The sequence below is a fragment of the Bos taurus genome, chromosome 8 (genome assembly GCF_002263795.3).
Source record: "Bos taurus isolate L1 Dominette 01449 registration number 42190680 breed Hereford chromosome 8, ARS-UCD2.0, whole genome shotgun sequence".
NCBI lineage: Eukaryota > Metazoa > Chordata > Mammalia > Artiodactyla > Bovidae > Bos > Bos taurus.
This window is the reverse complement of record NC_037335.1, coordinates 6,950,050-6,968,015: the sequence shown is the minus strand read 5'-3', so window position 1 is coordinate 6,968,015 and position 17,966 is coordinate 6,950,050. Positions and strand designations below refer to the sequence as shown.

Sequence of the window (17,966 nt, the reverse complement as noted above, 5' to 3'; positions counted from 1 at the left end):
CAACAGGGCATACAGCTGTGTCATCCATCTCCCAACAGTACGATTTATCCCCAGTATTTTCCCTGCAGGTTTGCTATCTCAAACTCAAGGAGGATCAGGGTCAAGTTCTCATCAGAACTCCCTCCCAGAAACTTGGGCCACATTGAGGCTGAAAGGATCTGAAAGCCAGGTCACCTTCCGTCACCACCGCTGAGGTTTTGGGTTCAAACTCTCAGTCAGACCCTCCAGACACAATAGACTTTAACCTGATATTGTGTTTACTCAGTCCTCTAGGAGCAGACAAGGCAGGCAACAGACCAGACACAGCATCTCCATCTCAGGAGTGGGGGTGGGGGCAGCCACTCAAGAGCGTTTTTGGCCCCTCACTCTTCGAGCCACCACACAGCTCCGCCAGGGCAGGAGCCACAGCACAGGGCACAAACTCCTCATTCCTGTTACCTTAAGGCCATTGTTTTCAAGGAAATGATGCTGGAAGTACTAGTGTTTCTCTGCAGTCCTCAACAGCAAGACCTGGCATTAAGCCTTTACTCAGAGTTCACTGGAAAGACAGAGATGAGAAACTTATAGTTGTTCATGACATATGTTAAATCTGAAGAGGATTTTCTCTGTTTTGAGATAAGAGTCTATGTGGGGAGCTCTCTGAAGGTTTGAAAATACTCAGTTCTCTAGAACAGATGGTCAGTGGAGGAAGATGGTTAGAAGGTACGGACTTCCAGCTCTAAATATATAAGCCCTAGGGACATAATGTACAACACAACTGTAGTTAACACTGCTGTAAGATATAGCACATATGACATACAGGAAAGTTTTTAACAGAATAGACCCTGAGAGTTCTCACCACAAAGATAATTTTTTCTCTTTTTAGTCTATGTGAGATGATGGATGTTCACTAAACATACTGTGGTAATCATTTCACAATATATGTAAGTCAAACCATCACACACTACACCTTAAATTTATACAACTCTGTGTCAATTATTTCTCCATAAAGAAAAAGAAAAATCAAAGAAAACAGTTATTTAGCCTTAACAATCCCACAGAAGTGAAAACTATTGGCTGTATAAATGAACATCCTTTTTAAAGACCACTGGGAAATCAGTTTCCAGTTTTTTTGTAAGATTACAACAGTTATGTGTACTTTGGGTCATCAATTTCATTTCACACTTATTTACTCAAAAGTCAATTACTTATACATCCTTTGTTCAGGTCAGTTGCTCAGTCGTGTCTGACTCTTTGTGATCCCATGGACTGCAGCATGCTAGGCTTTTGTGTCCATCAACAACTCCTGGAGCGTACTCAAATTCATGTTCATTGAGTTGGTGATGCCATCCAACCATCTCATCCTCTGTGGTCCCCTTCTCCTCCCACCTTCAGTCTTTCCCACCATAAGGGTCTTTTCAAATGAGTCAGTTCTTCACATCAGGTGGCCAAAGTATTGGAGTTTCAGCTTCAGCATCAGCCCTTCCAATGAATATTCAGGACTGATTTCCTTTAGGATGGACTGCTTGGATCTCCTTGCAGTTCAAGGGACTCTCAAGAGTCTTCTCCAACACCACAGTTCAAAAGCATCAATTCTTAGGTGCTCAGCTTTCTTTACAGTCCAACTCTCACATCCATACATGACTATCGGAAAAACCATAGCTTTGACTAGACAGACCTTTGTTAGCAAAGTAATGTCTCTGCTTTTTAATATGCTGTCTGTGTTGGTCATAACTTTTCTTCCAAGGAGCAAGCGTCTTTTAATTTCCTGGCTGCAGTCACCATCTGCAGTGATTTTGGAGCCCCAAAAATAAAGTCTGACACTGTTTCCACTGTTTCCCCATCTATTTGCCATGAAGTGATGGGAGCAGATGCCATGATCTTAGTTTTCTGAATGTTGAGTTTTAAGCCAACTTTTTCCACTCTTCTCTTTCACTTTCATCAAGAGGCTCTTTAGTTCTTCTTCACTATCTTCCATAAGGGTGGTGTCACCTGCATATCTGAGGTTATTGATATTTCTCCTGGCAGTCTTGATTCCAGCTTATACATCTTACAGTTGAGATATTTTCCAATAATTATGTTTCTGTTTTTACAGGTGAAATTGTTTTATGTAACAATTCCCCAGGAAATTATTTCATGAATTATTACATCATCTCCTTAATTTTGGAATTCATCTTAATTTCTCTTTTTCACTTTAATATTTTATAATATACTGCTCATTGAGACTGTACTTTCACAGACCTAAAATAATTTTTTGAGAATGTGGGCCAATTAATTACTTTTAACTCTTAATTTACCATTCTATTACTCTAAGGATAGAGATATAATACCTTTATAAGATGTCATCTTTTAATAAATAGGCAGCTACCTACTGTTATATTCTAACAAATACATTAAATTATTCATGAATGAATTTCATTATAAATCATTAATTACCATATTTTCCTCTTACAAAATATTTCATTTATCATCTTTTTATTAAGTAATTTTTCTTTAAAATTTTCTTTTCATATACATACATGATGAATTCTCTTCAATTTGAGCATTTAGGAGAAAATTAACATTACTTTTTAGAACATAACTTTTTATCATGTTGTAATTTTCTTTAACATGAAACCAATTTCTGCCAGGTTTCCTTCATAATTTCAACTAAACCAATATACCCGAAAAGTTATTGTGTATCAACTAGGATATCTGACCATCTGATGGTATTCCAAATGGGTTAGCATAAAACATCAAGGGGAGTAACAATAACCCAGCAGTGTTGTCTATCTAAGCTGTATTTCCCAATGAAGTAACATGAAGTTGTAGGAAACAGCATTAAAAAAACTTGCCTCCACAAAAAAAGAAAAATTCAGTCAGTGATCCTGGTATTTTCCCTTTAACAACATATATGCACCCATTTAAACACATGATGAGAAAAAATGTAGTACATGAACATTACTAGACACAACATAACTTAATCAATTCAGTTCAGTCGCTCAGTGGTGTCCAACTCTTTGTGACCCCATGGACTGTAGCACGCCAGGCTTCCCTGTCCATCAACAACTCCCAGAGTTTACTCAAACTCATCTTCATTGAATTGGTGAGGCCATCCAACCATTTTATCCTCTGCCATCCCCTTCTCCTCCTGCCTTCAATCTTTCCCAGCATCAGGGTCTTTTCAAATGAGTATGGAAAAGCCATAGCTTTGACTAGATGGACCTTTGATAAAGTAACGTCTCTGCTTTTTAATATGCTATCTAGGTTGGTCATAACTTTTCTTCCAAGGAGCAAGCGTCTTTTAATTTCCTGGCTGCAGTCACCATCTGCAGTGATTTTGGAGCCCCCCAAAATAGAGTCTGACACTGTTTCCACTGTTTCCCCATCTATTTGCCATGAAGTGATAGGACTGTATGCCATGATCTTAGTTTTCTGAATGTTGAATATTAAGCCAGCTTTTTTAAAAAAAAATTATTTATTTTAACTGGAGGCTAATTACTTTACAATATTGTATTAGTTTTGCTATACATTGACATGAATCTGCCATGGATGTACATGTGTTCCCCTTCCTGAACCCCCCTCCCACCTCCCTCCCCATCCTATCCCTCTGGGTCATCCCAGTGCACCAGCCCCAAGCGCCCTGTCTCATGCATTGAAACTGGACTGGCAATTCATTTCACATATGATAATATACATGTTTCAATGCCATTCTCCCAAATCATCCCACCCTCTCCCTCTCCCACAGAGTCCAAAAGACTGTTCTATACATCAGTGTCTCTTTTGCGGTCTCATATACAGGGTTATTGTTACCATCTTTCTAAATTCCATATATATGAGTTAGTATACTGTATTGGTGTTTTTCTTTCTGGCTTACTTCACTCTATACAATAGGTTCCAGTTTCATCCACCTCATTAGAACTTATTCAAATGTATTCTTTTTAATGGCTGAGTAATATTCCATTGTGTATATGTACCACAGCTTTCTTATCCATTCATCTGCTGATGGACATCTAGGTTGCTTCCATGTCCTGGCTATTATAAACAGTGCTGTGATGAACTTTGGGGTACACATGTCTCTTTCAATTCTGGTTTCCTCGGTGTGTATGCCCAGCAGTGGGATTGCTGGGTCACAAGGCAGTTCTATTTCCAGTTTTTTAAGGAATCTCCACACTGTTCTCCATAGTGGCTGTACTAGTTTGCATTCCCACCAACAGTGTAAGAGGGTTCCCTTTTCTCCACATCCTCTCCAGCATTTATTGCTTGTAGACTTTTGAATGGCAGCCATTCTGACTGGCATGAAATGGTACCTCATTGTGGTTTTGATTTGCATTTCTCTAATAATGAGTGATGTTGAGCATCTTTTCATGTGTTTGTTAGCCATATGTATGTCTTCTTTGGAGAAATGTCTGTTTAGTTCTTTGGCCCATTTTTTGACTGTGTCCATAGGTGTGTGGATTTATCTCTGGGCTTTCTATTTTGTTCCCTTGATGTATATTTCTGTCTTTGTGCCAGTACTGTACTGTCTTGATGACTGTGGCTTTGTAGTAGAGCCTGAAGTCAGGCAGGTTGATTCCTCCAGTTCCATTCTTCTTTCTCAAGATTGCTTTGGCTATTCAAGGTTTTTTGTATTTCCATACAAATTGTAAAATTATTTGTTCTAGTTCTCTGAAAAATACTGTTGGTAGCTTGATAGGGATTGAATTGAATTTATAGATTGCTTTGGGTAGTACACTCATTTTCACTATATTGAGTCTTCCAATCCATGAACATGATATATTTCTCCAACTATTTGTGTCCTATTTGATTTCTTTCACCAGTGTTTTATAGTTTTATATATATAGGTCTTTTGTTTCTTTAGATAGCTATATTCCTAAATATTTTATTCTTTTTGTTGCAATGGTGAATGGAATATTTCCTTAATTTCTCTTTCTGTTTTCTCATTGTTAGTGTATAGGAATGCAAGGGATTTCTGTGTGTTGATTTTATATCCTGCAACTTTACTATATTCATTGATTAGTTCTAGTAATTTTCTAGTGGCATCTTTAGGGTTTTCTATGTAGAGGATCATGTCATCTGCAAACAGTGAGAGTTTTACTTCTTCTTTTCCAATCTGGATTCCTTTTATTTCTTTTTCTGCTCTGATTGCTGTGGCCAAAACTTCCAAAACTATGTTGAATAGTAGTGGTGAGAGTGGGCACCTTTGTCTTATTCCTGACTTTAGGGGAAATGCTTTCAATTTTTCACCATTGAGGATAATGTTTGCTGTGGGTTTGTCATATATAGCTTTTATTATGTTGAGATATGTTCCTTCTATTCCTGCTTTCTGGAGGGTTTTTATCATAAATGGATGTTGAATTTTGTCAAAGGCTTTCTCTGCATCTATTGAGATAACCATATGGTTTTTACTCTTTAAGTTGTTAATGTGGTGTATTTCATTGATCGATTTGTGGATATTGAAGAATTCTTGCATCCCTGGGATAAAGCCCACTTGGTCATGGTGTATGATCTTTTTAATGTGTTGTTGGATTCTGTTTGCTAGAATTTTGTTAAGGATTTTTGTATCTATGTTCATCAGTGATATTGGCCTGTAGTTTTCTTTTTATGTGGCATCTTTGTCAGGTTTTGGTATTAGGGTGATACAATAGACCAGTTAGACCTAATTGATATCTATAGGACATTCCATCCCAAAACAATGAATTTCACTTTTTCTCAAGCACGCATGGAACCTTCTCCAGGATAGATCACATCCTGGGCCATAAATCTAACCTTGGTAAACTGAAAAAAATTGAAATCATTCCAAGCATCTTTTCTGACCACAATGCAGTAAGATTAGATGTCAATTACAGGAGAAAAACTATTAAAAATTCCAACATATGGAGGCTGAACAACAAACACACGGCTGAATAACCAACAAATCACAGAGGAAATTAAAAAAGAAATCAAAATATGCATAGAAATGAATGAAAATGAAAACACAACAACCCAAAACCTATGGGACACTGTAAAAGCAGTGCTAAGGGGAAGGTTCATAGCAATACAGGCTTACCTCAAGAAAAGAAAAAAGTCAAATAAATAACCTAACTCTACACCTAAAGCAACTAGAAAAGGAAGAAATGAAGAACCCCAGGGTTAGTAGAAGGAAAGAAATCTTAAAAATTAGGGCAGTAATAAGTCCAAAAGAAACAAAAGAGACCATAGCAAAAATCAACAAAGCCAAAAGCTAGTTCTTTGAGAAGATAAATAAAATTGACAGACCGTTAGCCAGACTCATCAAGAAACAAAGGGAGAAAAACCAAATCAATAAAATTAGAAATGAAAATGGAGAGATCACAACAGACAACACAGAAATACAAAGGATCATAAGAGACTATTATCAGCAACTATATGCCAATAAAATGGACAACTTGGAAGAAATGGACAAATTCTTAGAAAAGTACAACTTTCCAAAACTGAACTAGGAAGAAATAGAAAATCTTAACAGATCCATCACAAGCACGGAAATTGAAACTGTAATCAGAAATCTTCCAGCAAACAAAAGCCCAGGTCCAGATGGCTTCACAGCTAAATTCTACCAAAAATTTAGAGAAGAGCTAACACCTACCCTGCTCAAACTCTTCCAGAAAATTGCAGAGGAAGGTAAACTTCCAAATTCATTCTATGAGGCCACTATCACCCTAAGCCAGCTTTTTCACTCTCCTCTTTCACTTTCATCAAGAGGCTCTTTAGTTCTTCTTCACTTTCTGCCATAAGGGTGTGTTCATTTGCATATCTGAGGTTATTAATATTTCTCCTGGTAATCTTGATTCCAGCTTGTGCTTCATCCAGTCCAGCATTTCTCATGATGGTATACTCTGCATAAAAGTTAAATAAGCAGGGTGACAATATGCAGCCTTGACATACTCCTTTCCTGATTTGGAACCAGTCTGTTGTTCCATGTCCAGTTCTAACTGTTGCTTCTTGACCTGCATACAGATTTCTCAAGAGGCACGTCAGGTGGTCTGGTATTCTCATCTCTTGAAGAATTTTCCACAGTTTCTTGTGATCCACACAGTCAAAGGCTTTGGCATAGTCAATAAAGCAGAAGTAGATGTTTTTCTGGAACTCTCTTGCTTTTTCGATGACCCAACAGATGTTGGATAACTTATTAGCCACATAGAATTTTTTCTTGCCCAGTTTATATAGGTGGTCTGGCAATATGTAGGGAATACCAGAATATTTAGTTTTTCCATTAAAACATAACACTTGAGAGTTTTATTGAATAGACTCATCTATATGATACAGCAGGATAAAACTTGAATAGGAAAAAAAGTCAACTCACCTTGATATGCTTTATCTTTTCATTATAATAATGTTATCATTTATCATGATAAAGCCTCAGTTATGGTTCTGAAGCACTTGTTATACATGCCTTGCCTTATTCTATGACTTCAGTGCTTCTATTTTTCTTATGACAGGATGATGAGATAAGGGAAAGCCGGTTCAGCTTCACAGCTTATGGAATGGGGCCGTGTCTGCAAACCAAAGAAGGTGTGACCCCAAAGGGCCCCAACCATCCTGTCCAAGTAATGCCGAAGAGCCCAGATGAGATGAGGAAGGTCTTTATCGACAGGGCCAAGAAGATTGACACCATCTCCCGAGCCTGCTTCCCATTAGCCTTTTTGATTTTTAATATTTTCTACTGGGTTATCTATAAAATTCTTAGGCATGAGGATATTCATCAGCAGTAAGATTAAGCCTCAGGGAGTGTGCAAGTGTACAAACTCAGTGTGTCAACTCAGAAGGAAGGCTTTTTGCCATAAGGGTGTTTGTGTGTGTGTGTGTGTGGTATACAAATGATGACCATTGTGCTCAAGTGACACATGGAAAGGTGTTATTATGACTTGCTATGCAAAGTCATGGGGCAGTTATGATTCCTTTAATGAATATAAAATATATGTATTATTGGGATTCTATTTCATTAAGATTATCTGTTCTTTCACAGTAAATTTTATAAGTGGACATATTATTGTCAATGTGTTTGTATGTAATATGATGTCACATAACAGTACATGTGAGAATTGCTTTGAAATTCTTTGATTTTTCAATTCAGTATTAAATAACACAAAAGTAAAATTTGCACAGAAAACTTTTAAAAAGGAAAAACAGGAAATGTTGAAGATTTTAAAAATGTAGCTTGAGGCTTTAAAATATTTTCTTATACTTGTAGTTACAAAATAGAAAAATATGATAGTTAAGTGACAAATTCACTCAATAATAATAGAAAATTGTACATACAAATGCTATAGAGCCAACTTAAGTAATAGAAAATTAAAATCAGGAGATTAAAAAACTTTTATTGTTTATGTACTAAATTTAATTGTTTGAAATATCAAATTTTCCTCTTTGGAAATGTTTTTAATGGCCTAAGCAATCATATTATACATAAAATCTACTTTTCTTAACTTTATATATCTGTGAATGAATGTAGATATACTAAAAACACAATTGTTTTTTAAAAGTGTTATAGCTATGTATTTTTCTTTGTTGCCAAACACTGAAAAAATTCAAGCCAGCATCTTTGTTTTGTTAGATTTTTAATAGTTGCTTAATCATCTGTAAGTAATTATGTTTATTGTTTTGATATAGTTGAACAAAGTTCAGTAAGACTTTTATATTTTAGTTTAGAATGAGACTTTAAAATTCAATGAGATTATAGTATTTACATTTTTTTAAAAAATGAATTTAATAAAAACCAAAATAAATTTAGGGAGATTTTTAAAAATAAGAACAGACTTCCCATCAAAGTTATATGGGTTCCAAATCGTAGCCCTAAATATAAGGAAGGAAGATTTTAATTCTAAATTATATAAATAAGTCACTTCTATAAATGAGAATTGATTGCTTTGTATTTCTGAATTAATAATTTCAACATATAATACATCCACTAATTGTGAATAATTCTAAACAAAAATTTTACTTAAAACTTATCAGGAACCCCATGGAATTATTTCAACTACAATGGGGCATTAACTCATTTCATGCAATGTAATTAAGTGAAAATATATGATAGAGTTTTGGGGTTAAATTGAACCAGACTCTGATTCTTTTCCTGTTTTGCTATTTTTTGCATTATTTTTATCACCAGTGTTGTATTTTTAAAAAGCTCTACAATCCTTTTTAAAAATGTTTAATTACTGGTCAGATTCTCTAGATGGAAACTCAAGCCAAATTACTGACAGATAAAGATTTAATCATGAAGAAAACAAGTAACTCAGATTTAAGAGGGATAAATAGGCACTTTTGAACAAGACAGTACTATTTTCTGATCTTTATTATTAAACTAAAAGCAAGAGCTGCCATTTAAAGCTGAAATGTTTCAATGTTATCAAACTTTGGTCTACCTAATTGTACTTTAAAAAAAGTAAATTTAAAAATAATGTATATTTGGCATTTTTTGCTACTAAAACTCCAAATTTTCTTACTTTGTAGGTAATTTAAAATACAATTAGGGGGAAAAAAGGGTTGCCCTTAAATGAAAATGCCACAGCAGAAGATACTACTATGTACTTTATTTTGAGAACTCTGCATCTCGACATGTCCTTCTTCACTGAGTGTTTATGAACCAAAATCATGGAAATATATTCTTGTACTAAAGGTGGATTAAAGGTAGATATGTTGTTTGTGTTTTCTGAGGATAAGCTAGTGGGTTTGAATCGATGATAAACTATGTGTTGTCTCAACATATCTCTGAAATACTTGAACACATTTTTCTATACTTCATACATCTTATTTCTAAAGTTCTTCATCATTGCCTAAATTAAATGAATTCTGCCAAAAGCAAATGTACAATGCTTGCTTAGACATACATAGACATAGGCAATGAACCTATGCCCCTAAAGAAATTTATGAACATCACTTGTTTTTACATTTGAGAATATTAAAAGTGTCTCTTTTTTTAAGCTTGAAACTTAGAATGTACAAATACTAGCCATGAAACAGCTTTTTCAGCAAGGGTGTTGATATGGTAGAAATCTCTCTATCTCAAAAGAATTAAATTTTACTTAGGTATATGTACTTAACATTGTCTCCCTATGCAAAGAAAATACTCTGAAAAACATTTTTTTTTTTTTTTAATTTAAAATGGAGTTCCCTGGCAGTCCAGTGATTAAGACTTTGTGCTTCCAATGCAGGGGGCACAGGTTTAATCTCTGATAAGGTAGCTAAGACCCCACATGCCGCATAGTACAGCCAGAAAAAAAAAAAAAAAAACTCTAATGTTTCACTCCTATGGCAACAGTGACATCACAAATATATCTGAATCCAAAAAGTTTAAAGGAACCTGTCCCCTTTAACGAACTCCTCAATTCAGATCAGCTCAGTTGTGTCCGACTCTTTGTGACCCCCATGGACTGCAGCACACCAGGCTTCCCTGTCCATTACCAACTCCTGAAGATACCCTTTAAAATGAACTCCTAGATACCCTTTTAAATGGTGAAAATTTATTGTAATTAGCATCCTAAGGCAGTATTTGCCTAAATGAGCCCTGTGTCAAACCCTGATATTTCAAATTAAGCCAATTGCAAATCTATTAATGATGTGAAAATTAAAATGTGTGCATATGCCCTGGGTACCCACACATAGGTTGAAATTCTAATACGGATATTCTGAAGCATTTTGAAATGGTCACATTAAGAAGTTTGTTATTTTTCTACATGCAGTTTGCTTTACTTTTTTTCTAATTTTATATCTCAACCACTGAAATCTGTAGTTACATGTGAATTTTAGGAAACCTTGTATTGATACCTTAGCATATACTATGTAACATCTTTTTCTTTCCCAGCTATTAGAATTGGAGTTTAACTATAGTGAGGACCTAGAACTTTCTTTACTATTTAAAACAGATTCCAGAAAGTTGCTGTAGAAGCAGAAAGCCAAGGGTTTCTAAAACGTCTCCATACTTTTTGCTTGTTTCTCCAGAACACTTACTCACCTGGAGAGCCTACGCTACTCCCAGCTGCTGAATTTAAGGGACTGTTCTGCCTACTTATCCTATAGTCAATTCCTATTCTATAGGTATATTCATTCTAAAAACTTTTACTTTAATTTTAAATTACAGATGCTTTCAATCTGTATATCCCTAAAATATGAATACATGCATTGTGCTTATAAATTCCCAGGATCTTATGGAAGATAATGGAAATTTTAGGGCAAAACCGTGAGAAAATGAGGCTGCATGTTTGATGGAAGAGAGAAAGTTGTTACCTGTTTTAGCACTCTGTGCAACTTATGTAGTTTTTAAGATTTTAAGAGAAAAATAAGTGTACCCTCCATACTATACGTTCTCTTTTCTGAATGTCTTTCACCCTGTTTTTAAAAATATACTGTTCTATTCTTAACATGATATACCTCAACCTGCTTCACTTTGGAAGACTGAGATATATTGGCAGCTAAATTGTTCTTTCATCTACAAAGTACACATTCCATGAAAAGTACTCAAGGAAAGATGGGACTTGCCAATATTAAACACAGAAAATTCTTTCAATATTAAATAAATAGGAAGTGGGCAACACTGACATTCACAGGTGTCCCCTAACAACCTGTTAGAGCCCTCTCAGAATGAAACTCAGAAGGCATATAAGCCACAGTTCTTAGACCAATGAATCATTAGTAATCTTTGAGGTCCTGTCTCCAACTCTAAATAGATTTCACAGACCTTGAAACATAGATAACAGGAAAAGTTCTCAAAATTTATGAGCATATACCATCTGTATTTCTCATCTAGTTGATGCTGACCTAGTAAAGAAAAGCAAAACACCCTAAGGACAGAGCACTGACTTTTATATAGTCTGTCTGTCCATACTCATTAATGCTGACAAGGCAAAGACTGCAAGGTAATGAACTTGACTGAAACACATTAAGAGAATAAATATGGGTTCCACCTCAAGGCATTTTAATTTTAACAGTCTATCCAAGGAAAATATCATCAATGAAACTGAGCCTGTGCGTTAATATTTATGTGAGTTCATTTAAGGGATTAGTTGGAAATTGTTTCAGTGACTCAAAGAATAGTTTCTGCACCTTTATAATTATAAATTTGTCTTTTGAGTTATATTTACTTGTCAAGCACAATTATGATAATGACATTTTGCTTGTTCATTTGGGTATTCAGTTTTTAAACTAGATCATTATATTGCCTCCCCTTGACTTTTGGACTGAGTTACATGCAATTATAGAGGTACTGGAACTTTTATTTATTTTTTTTTAATTTTATTTTATTTTTAAACTTTACATAATTGTATTAGTTTTGCCAAATATCAAAATGAATCCACCATCATCAGCTCCGGCAGACTATAAAAACTTGCCACCATCATGTGCATTTCAGAAAAGAATTGAGTTGCAAAAACTGCACAACTTTTTAAAATGACAAATTTCAATATTTCTTAAAACTGTATCCTGAACTGTCTAATTTGCTCAAGCAAAACTAAAGGATTTTCTGGTGCAGTTTTTCCAATATTTTTTGACAAGACCACTTTCCTTAGCTGAACCTTCCTGAGCAATGGGCAGTGGAAAGGTAAGACCATGAGGATTAGAATTCCAAAAAAGACTGAAATTTTGAATATAATGGCAACCAAATCTTCTTCTCCACAATGCCTACATAATTCCTTACTGTATCCTCTTCTTGGGACCATTCATAGCAGTGCAGAAACAATCTTGTCCATCCCAATGATCAGTGAATAACAACCTTTAACTAAGCAAACAGTCACCATCTCAGTTTCCATGACGTATTTTAGACCTTGAAGTTCACCAACTCATCTCTTTAATGAAGGATGCTAAAGAATGATAAGAATTAAAGTCTGTGTCTGGAAGACAGTAGGGTGCTTTTCAATTAAATATTTTAGAAACTACAGTGTATATGAACACACAGGTTCTCCCTTGATTGAATACAAATAAAATACCCATAATATCTGTCTTCCTCAGCAGGTGCATTGGTTTTTATTTTCTGGTTCAAGTACTACAAAGAGTGATGAAAAGTGAAGTGAAAGTGTTAGTTACTCAGTCGTGTCTGACTCTTTGAGACCCCGTGGACTGCCAGCCTGCCAGGCTCCTCTGTCCACAGGATTCTCCAGACAGAAATACTGGAGTGGGTAGCTATTCCCTTTTCCAGGGGATCTTCCTGACCCAGGGATTGAACCTGGGTCTCCTGCATTGAAGGCAGAGCCTTTACCATCTAAGCTATGAGGGAAGGCCCAGCAAAGAGTGATAAAATATAGCAATCTCGTTTTATTCTTATTGGTATATAAACTCTCTGTGAATAAATGAGTAGGACACAATAGGGAGGAACTGAGTTAATTCAATAACTTTAAAATTAAACTTTTATCCCAGCCACCATTCCTCTTTAAAAATATACTCAGCTTCCATAAGGAAATGGCTGTTGTTCTAATTACCTAAAAAGTGAAGCACATGTTCTTTGATAACAAGGATGCCTAGAGTCCATGTGTAAAATATAGCCCCCGAGGATTTGAAAATAACTCAGGCAGGGAAAATATTCTGGAGAAGCTTCTATCAGTAATCAGCCTAAAAACAGAATCCTGAGCCAGTTGCTAGGATACTCTTACTCATTCTTCCTTCTACCATTTTTATGTTGCCCTCATCTCTTTTCTTCCCTTCTCCCAAACACACACATGTGTGTGTGTGTGCACACACACTTATCATTGCTGCTGTTTGTGGGATAAATGTTTTCAAATTGGAAATGCAAAGAAAGTCAGCTTTTCTAGGAAGATGCTCTTAATTCTGTGATGTGTTTTGCAATATCAGTGATTTCTGGTGGGAAACACTTATTTATGAAACCAGAATATTTTGGTTCAACAACATAAGAACAAAGCTATGCGGGTCAAATTTTTCTCCAACCATTAATGATAGAAATCTAAAACACTGCTTGGACTGTGTTTGAAGAATGACTAAATATTTGTCATCAGTTCTTCCCAAAGACAATCAGTCATAACTAGTACTACACATAAAACACACTAAAAGGGTTTTGATGGTGGTAGAGTATTATTTTAAAAAATGGTGATTTTGATTCCTGGCTGTACCTTAATATCCCTTAGACACATTTTTAAACATGTATACATGCTGGTGTTCAACATGAGAGTTTATAATTCAATCATTGGTTTAACAAACATTCCTGAAGCACCTTCTAGGTACCTGGCATTGTTGTGAGTGTTGAATTCAGTATGTTCAGAGTAAGTATGGAATTCTGGGTTATTGACAAGAGTTGCACAAGTCAGAACAATTGACACGAACATATACAAACCTATTCTTCTAATAATACTCAATTTATCACTGAATGTTTTATAATGTTTCTTTCTTCATATTCATTGTAATTATTTCTCATTTATATCCTTATAATTAAAAATTAAAAATAAACCTTTGAGTTGTTTCAGTTCAGCTTTCCTTCCAGTGTCAGAATCTTCACCATCTCTGGCACATTCCTGGTACAAAATCATCTACATTCTCCTGAAACACTTAGAGCAACAGAGAGTTCATTACTCTGAATACAGCCTCTTCTGCTATAACACAGCTTTAAGTGATTAAAAAAAAAGTTTATCAAGAAATGACTTTTACTTAATATATTCCAACTAAGTCTCCCCCATCCCCTTAAGGACAGTGCCTCATGTGTTTTTTCATATCTACTTCCTGTGTGGGGGTTTCATCAATATTCCTTTTTAATCCCCTATCACTAGCTTTATTCTAATTTAAGTAAATTATCGATATATTTTGTGTTCAACAATGAGATGCTTCAGGTGCATAAAACAATGAAATTTAAAATTATCTTTATCAATAAATAGAAATTGATAAAATTCTATGTGAATCATTTGTAGTAACTTTAAATGTCTTCCTATAATGTGGCAATATTTTCAATTAAGTGTTTAACAATGTATTTCATGATATGAATCTGTTAAAAAAAAAAAAACCCTAATGGGACTTCCCTGGTGGCTCAGACGTAAAGAATCTGCCTATAAGGTAGGAGACCGGGATTTGATCCCTGGGTCGGAAAGATCCCTTGGAGAAGAGAATGGCTACCCAGTCCAGTATTCTTTTCTTTTTTAAAATTTGGTTGCACCAGGTCTTCGTTGTGGCATGTGGGATCTAGTTCCCTGACTAGGAATCAAACCTGGGCTCCCTGCACTGGGAGTCTTAACTGCCAGACCACCAAGGAAGTCCCATACTCCAGTACTCTTCCCTGGAGAATCCCATGGACAGAGGAGCCTGGTGGGCTGCAGTTCATGGGGTCTCAAAGAGTCAGACACGATTCAGTGACTAACACGTTCACTTTATCAGTCAAACATAATATTTTCAGAGCAAAGCTATCAATATAATAAAAATTTAATGAATGAAGTTGTTTTAATTGTTGATTTTTTTTTTTGGAATGGTTTTAGCCAAGGCGTCTTCAGGCAAACCCACTACATATTCATTATTCAGTCTGGCTTGTAATGTAAATGAAGAGTAAGAACCTGTGGATCAAAGGTCAGGAAAGGTTCAGAGTGAGACTGTATTGAACATGCTTGAATAATTTTGCACTCCTTCACTTTCATGTCTATGAATTATGCAATGGCTTTTCCTTAAATTTGTATTTTAACATATGATAGATTATGATACTTGGGAAAAATAGAACTAGACAGCCTTTCTATGAATATTATATAACCTGCTGTGGAAAACAAAATGAAAAGAAAATGTGCCATATATTTTCAATGTACTATTATAATGTCATATACAGTGATTTATTATTCATGAGCCAAGTTGTTTAAAAGACTACCAAAAAAAGTACAGCTCTTCTATGGTGTTATTTTTTTTTCTGTAGATTTAAAACACGTCTTCCTGAGTCTGATGTCTGTCTACTTTCCTGTCCAGATGATATCATATTTTTCAGGAAACTATGCTGAAAATATATTTAAAATTGTATGCATTGTTTTATCAACTTGTTCCTCTTTGTATAATCTTTAGTTCAATTCTGAAAGTTACAAATTCTCAAATCAGAGTCATTAGCTCATGTGCAGTATATAATATTTATCATGTAAGTGTAGATAATTTGATCAGAAACAATAAAAATTAACTCTTTTCAATATGAATAACTCTTTTGTCCCACTTTTTTGAGTTTTATGAAAGGGTCATGTTTTCTGCATTTCTGATGGAAGTTATTATACAGAGATTACAAACTTGGTAATACACCATTCAGAGAAGACTTAATATATGTATATCATTACAGAAAAAGTACAGTAAAGAGGCTGGTGAATGGAACTTTTCAACTTAGAATAGAATGAGAGAAGATGTATGACTATCTATAAAAATTACTTCACATTATTTTTTAATAAGTTTTGTTTGTTTGAAAATCTTTTCCTTAAAATCTCTTTGTTGAATAAACCACTTCTATTTAACTTACCCATAGAGACCATTTCAGAATAGAATGTTGGTCTTTTCTATTTTTAGAATTTTGGTGTGGTGTTTTCCTCTAAACAGTGATGCTAGAGTTTAGTGATAATACGATAGTTGGCAAAGAAATAAGAAAAATTAAGATGTCAGAAATTAGGAAATTATTGCAATATGATCTATGATAATTGGTCTCTCATTTTCAAAGTACTTATAATTTAAATGTAGTTTTGTATTTATGGAATGCCTAAGGTTCAGGAAAATTGATGGACTGGAAATTGCTTGCTGCGTTGGCATTGTGTTTTCTTAATGACCTGGCCTTTACTAACTTCTTGAGTTGCAGTTGAATGGTTCATACCACAGTATCAATGGAAACTCTTGACTGAAATGCTGTCATTGTAGGAGACAGGAAGAATAAAAGAAAAGCAGGCCCCGGCAAGGGCCACAAAATAAATGTATATTATTGATAAACTTGATGCTATCAGGCATGAGAGTCTTGGAACAAGTCCAGAGGGGACAGTTCATAATCCTGAAAACAAGATATGATCCTGGGGTTGGAAAACCGACCCCAGACTGCTTCTCAACTGGCATCTCAGAGTGACATGTTTTACACATCTGGTGGAAAATCTATAGATAAGAATATTAGTCTTAGTTACTGATTTGTTATTGATTACTGTTTCCTAATTACTCAATGATTAATGATCATTTTGTTCTTTGGCCCTGAAGGCCACATGAGTTATAGTTTAACTCCCCATTTATTCTTTCATGTCATAGACTCAAGCAAGGTCATCTCTAAGTATTAAGTGCTAGAGATATCCATGGGTGAAAGACGTTTAACCAAAATGTATATGAGTAAGCATCATGTGCACATCTTATTGATAAACTATAACTTAAAAACATCAATGTGTATTTTCATGGTTTAAAATGTTTTCATTATTCTCTTATATTTTCTATTTTCGGTACCACTGAATTGTTTATTCCAATTTACTCTTGCTGACAATTGCTTTCTTGATAAACTTATTTTCCCTGATATATGTATTTCTTGTTTCTCACTTTGTACAGTTTCCATTGCTAATTACCTGTTCATGGAAAAATTAAATTGGAATGAGACTATCATTAACCGAACCATGGTACACTGAAAATATGTAGCTGTCTTGCTACTGTTTCCTTATATTTGACCCTGTGTGTTGTCTTACCATGTTTTCTCGGCAAGCAGTCTTAACCCCAGTGGTGTGCTGCTCTGAAAAGCCCACTCAGGACACTGGGAACTTGGGGTTGTCCTCACTCATGGTCCCAGATGTGACAAGAGGCATTAGCAGACTAAAGACTGATTCTCCAGACAAGGTATACTAATTAGAAATCTAATGACAACATCTGCTTGTCTAGCTTCGAGGCTCCTGGTCTTCCAAATGGGTCTCTGTTTCAGCCATCCAAAAAATAATCACTCAATCTTTTGAGATAATGTCAGATTCATTTTCTACAGAGTAAATAAATAAATTAGGCTCTTTTAAATAGTTACAGAAGTAATCATATTTATAGATTTATAGGGTCTTTTTTGAAACAGTTACTTTTCTCCAAAAAACTGATTTTGTACAGAATGA

General features: G+C 35.1%; 1 protein-coding gene across 2 annotated transcripts in view; it reads left to right on the top strand.

Annotated features, from left to right (window-relative positions):
* The window catches only part of GLRA3 (glycine receptor alpha 3), a 208,110-nt gene extending 197,422 nt beyond the window's left edge, over window positions 1-10,688 (top strand). The window contains exon 9 of one of the 2 annotated variants that reach the window (XM_024996385.2): window positions 7,416-10,688. In XM_024996385.2, the coding sequence (XP_024852153.1) occupies window positions 7,416-7,688 (273 nt within the window). In that variant the 3' untranslated portion in view covers window positions 7,689-10,688. The remainder of the gene's footprint in view (window positions 1-7,415) is intronic. The other variant, XM_024996384.2, reaches the window with a different exon arrangement.
* Window positions 10,689-17,966: the final 7,278 nt, after the last annotated feature.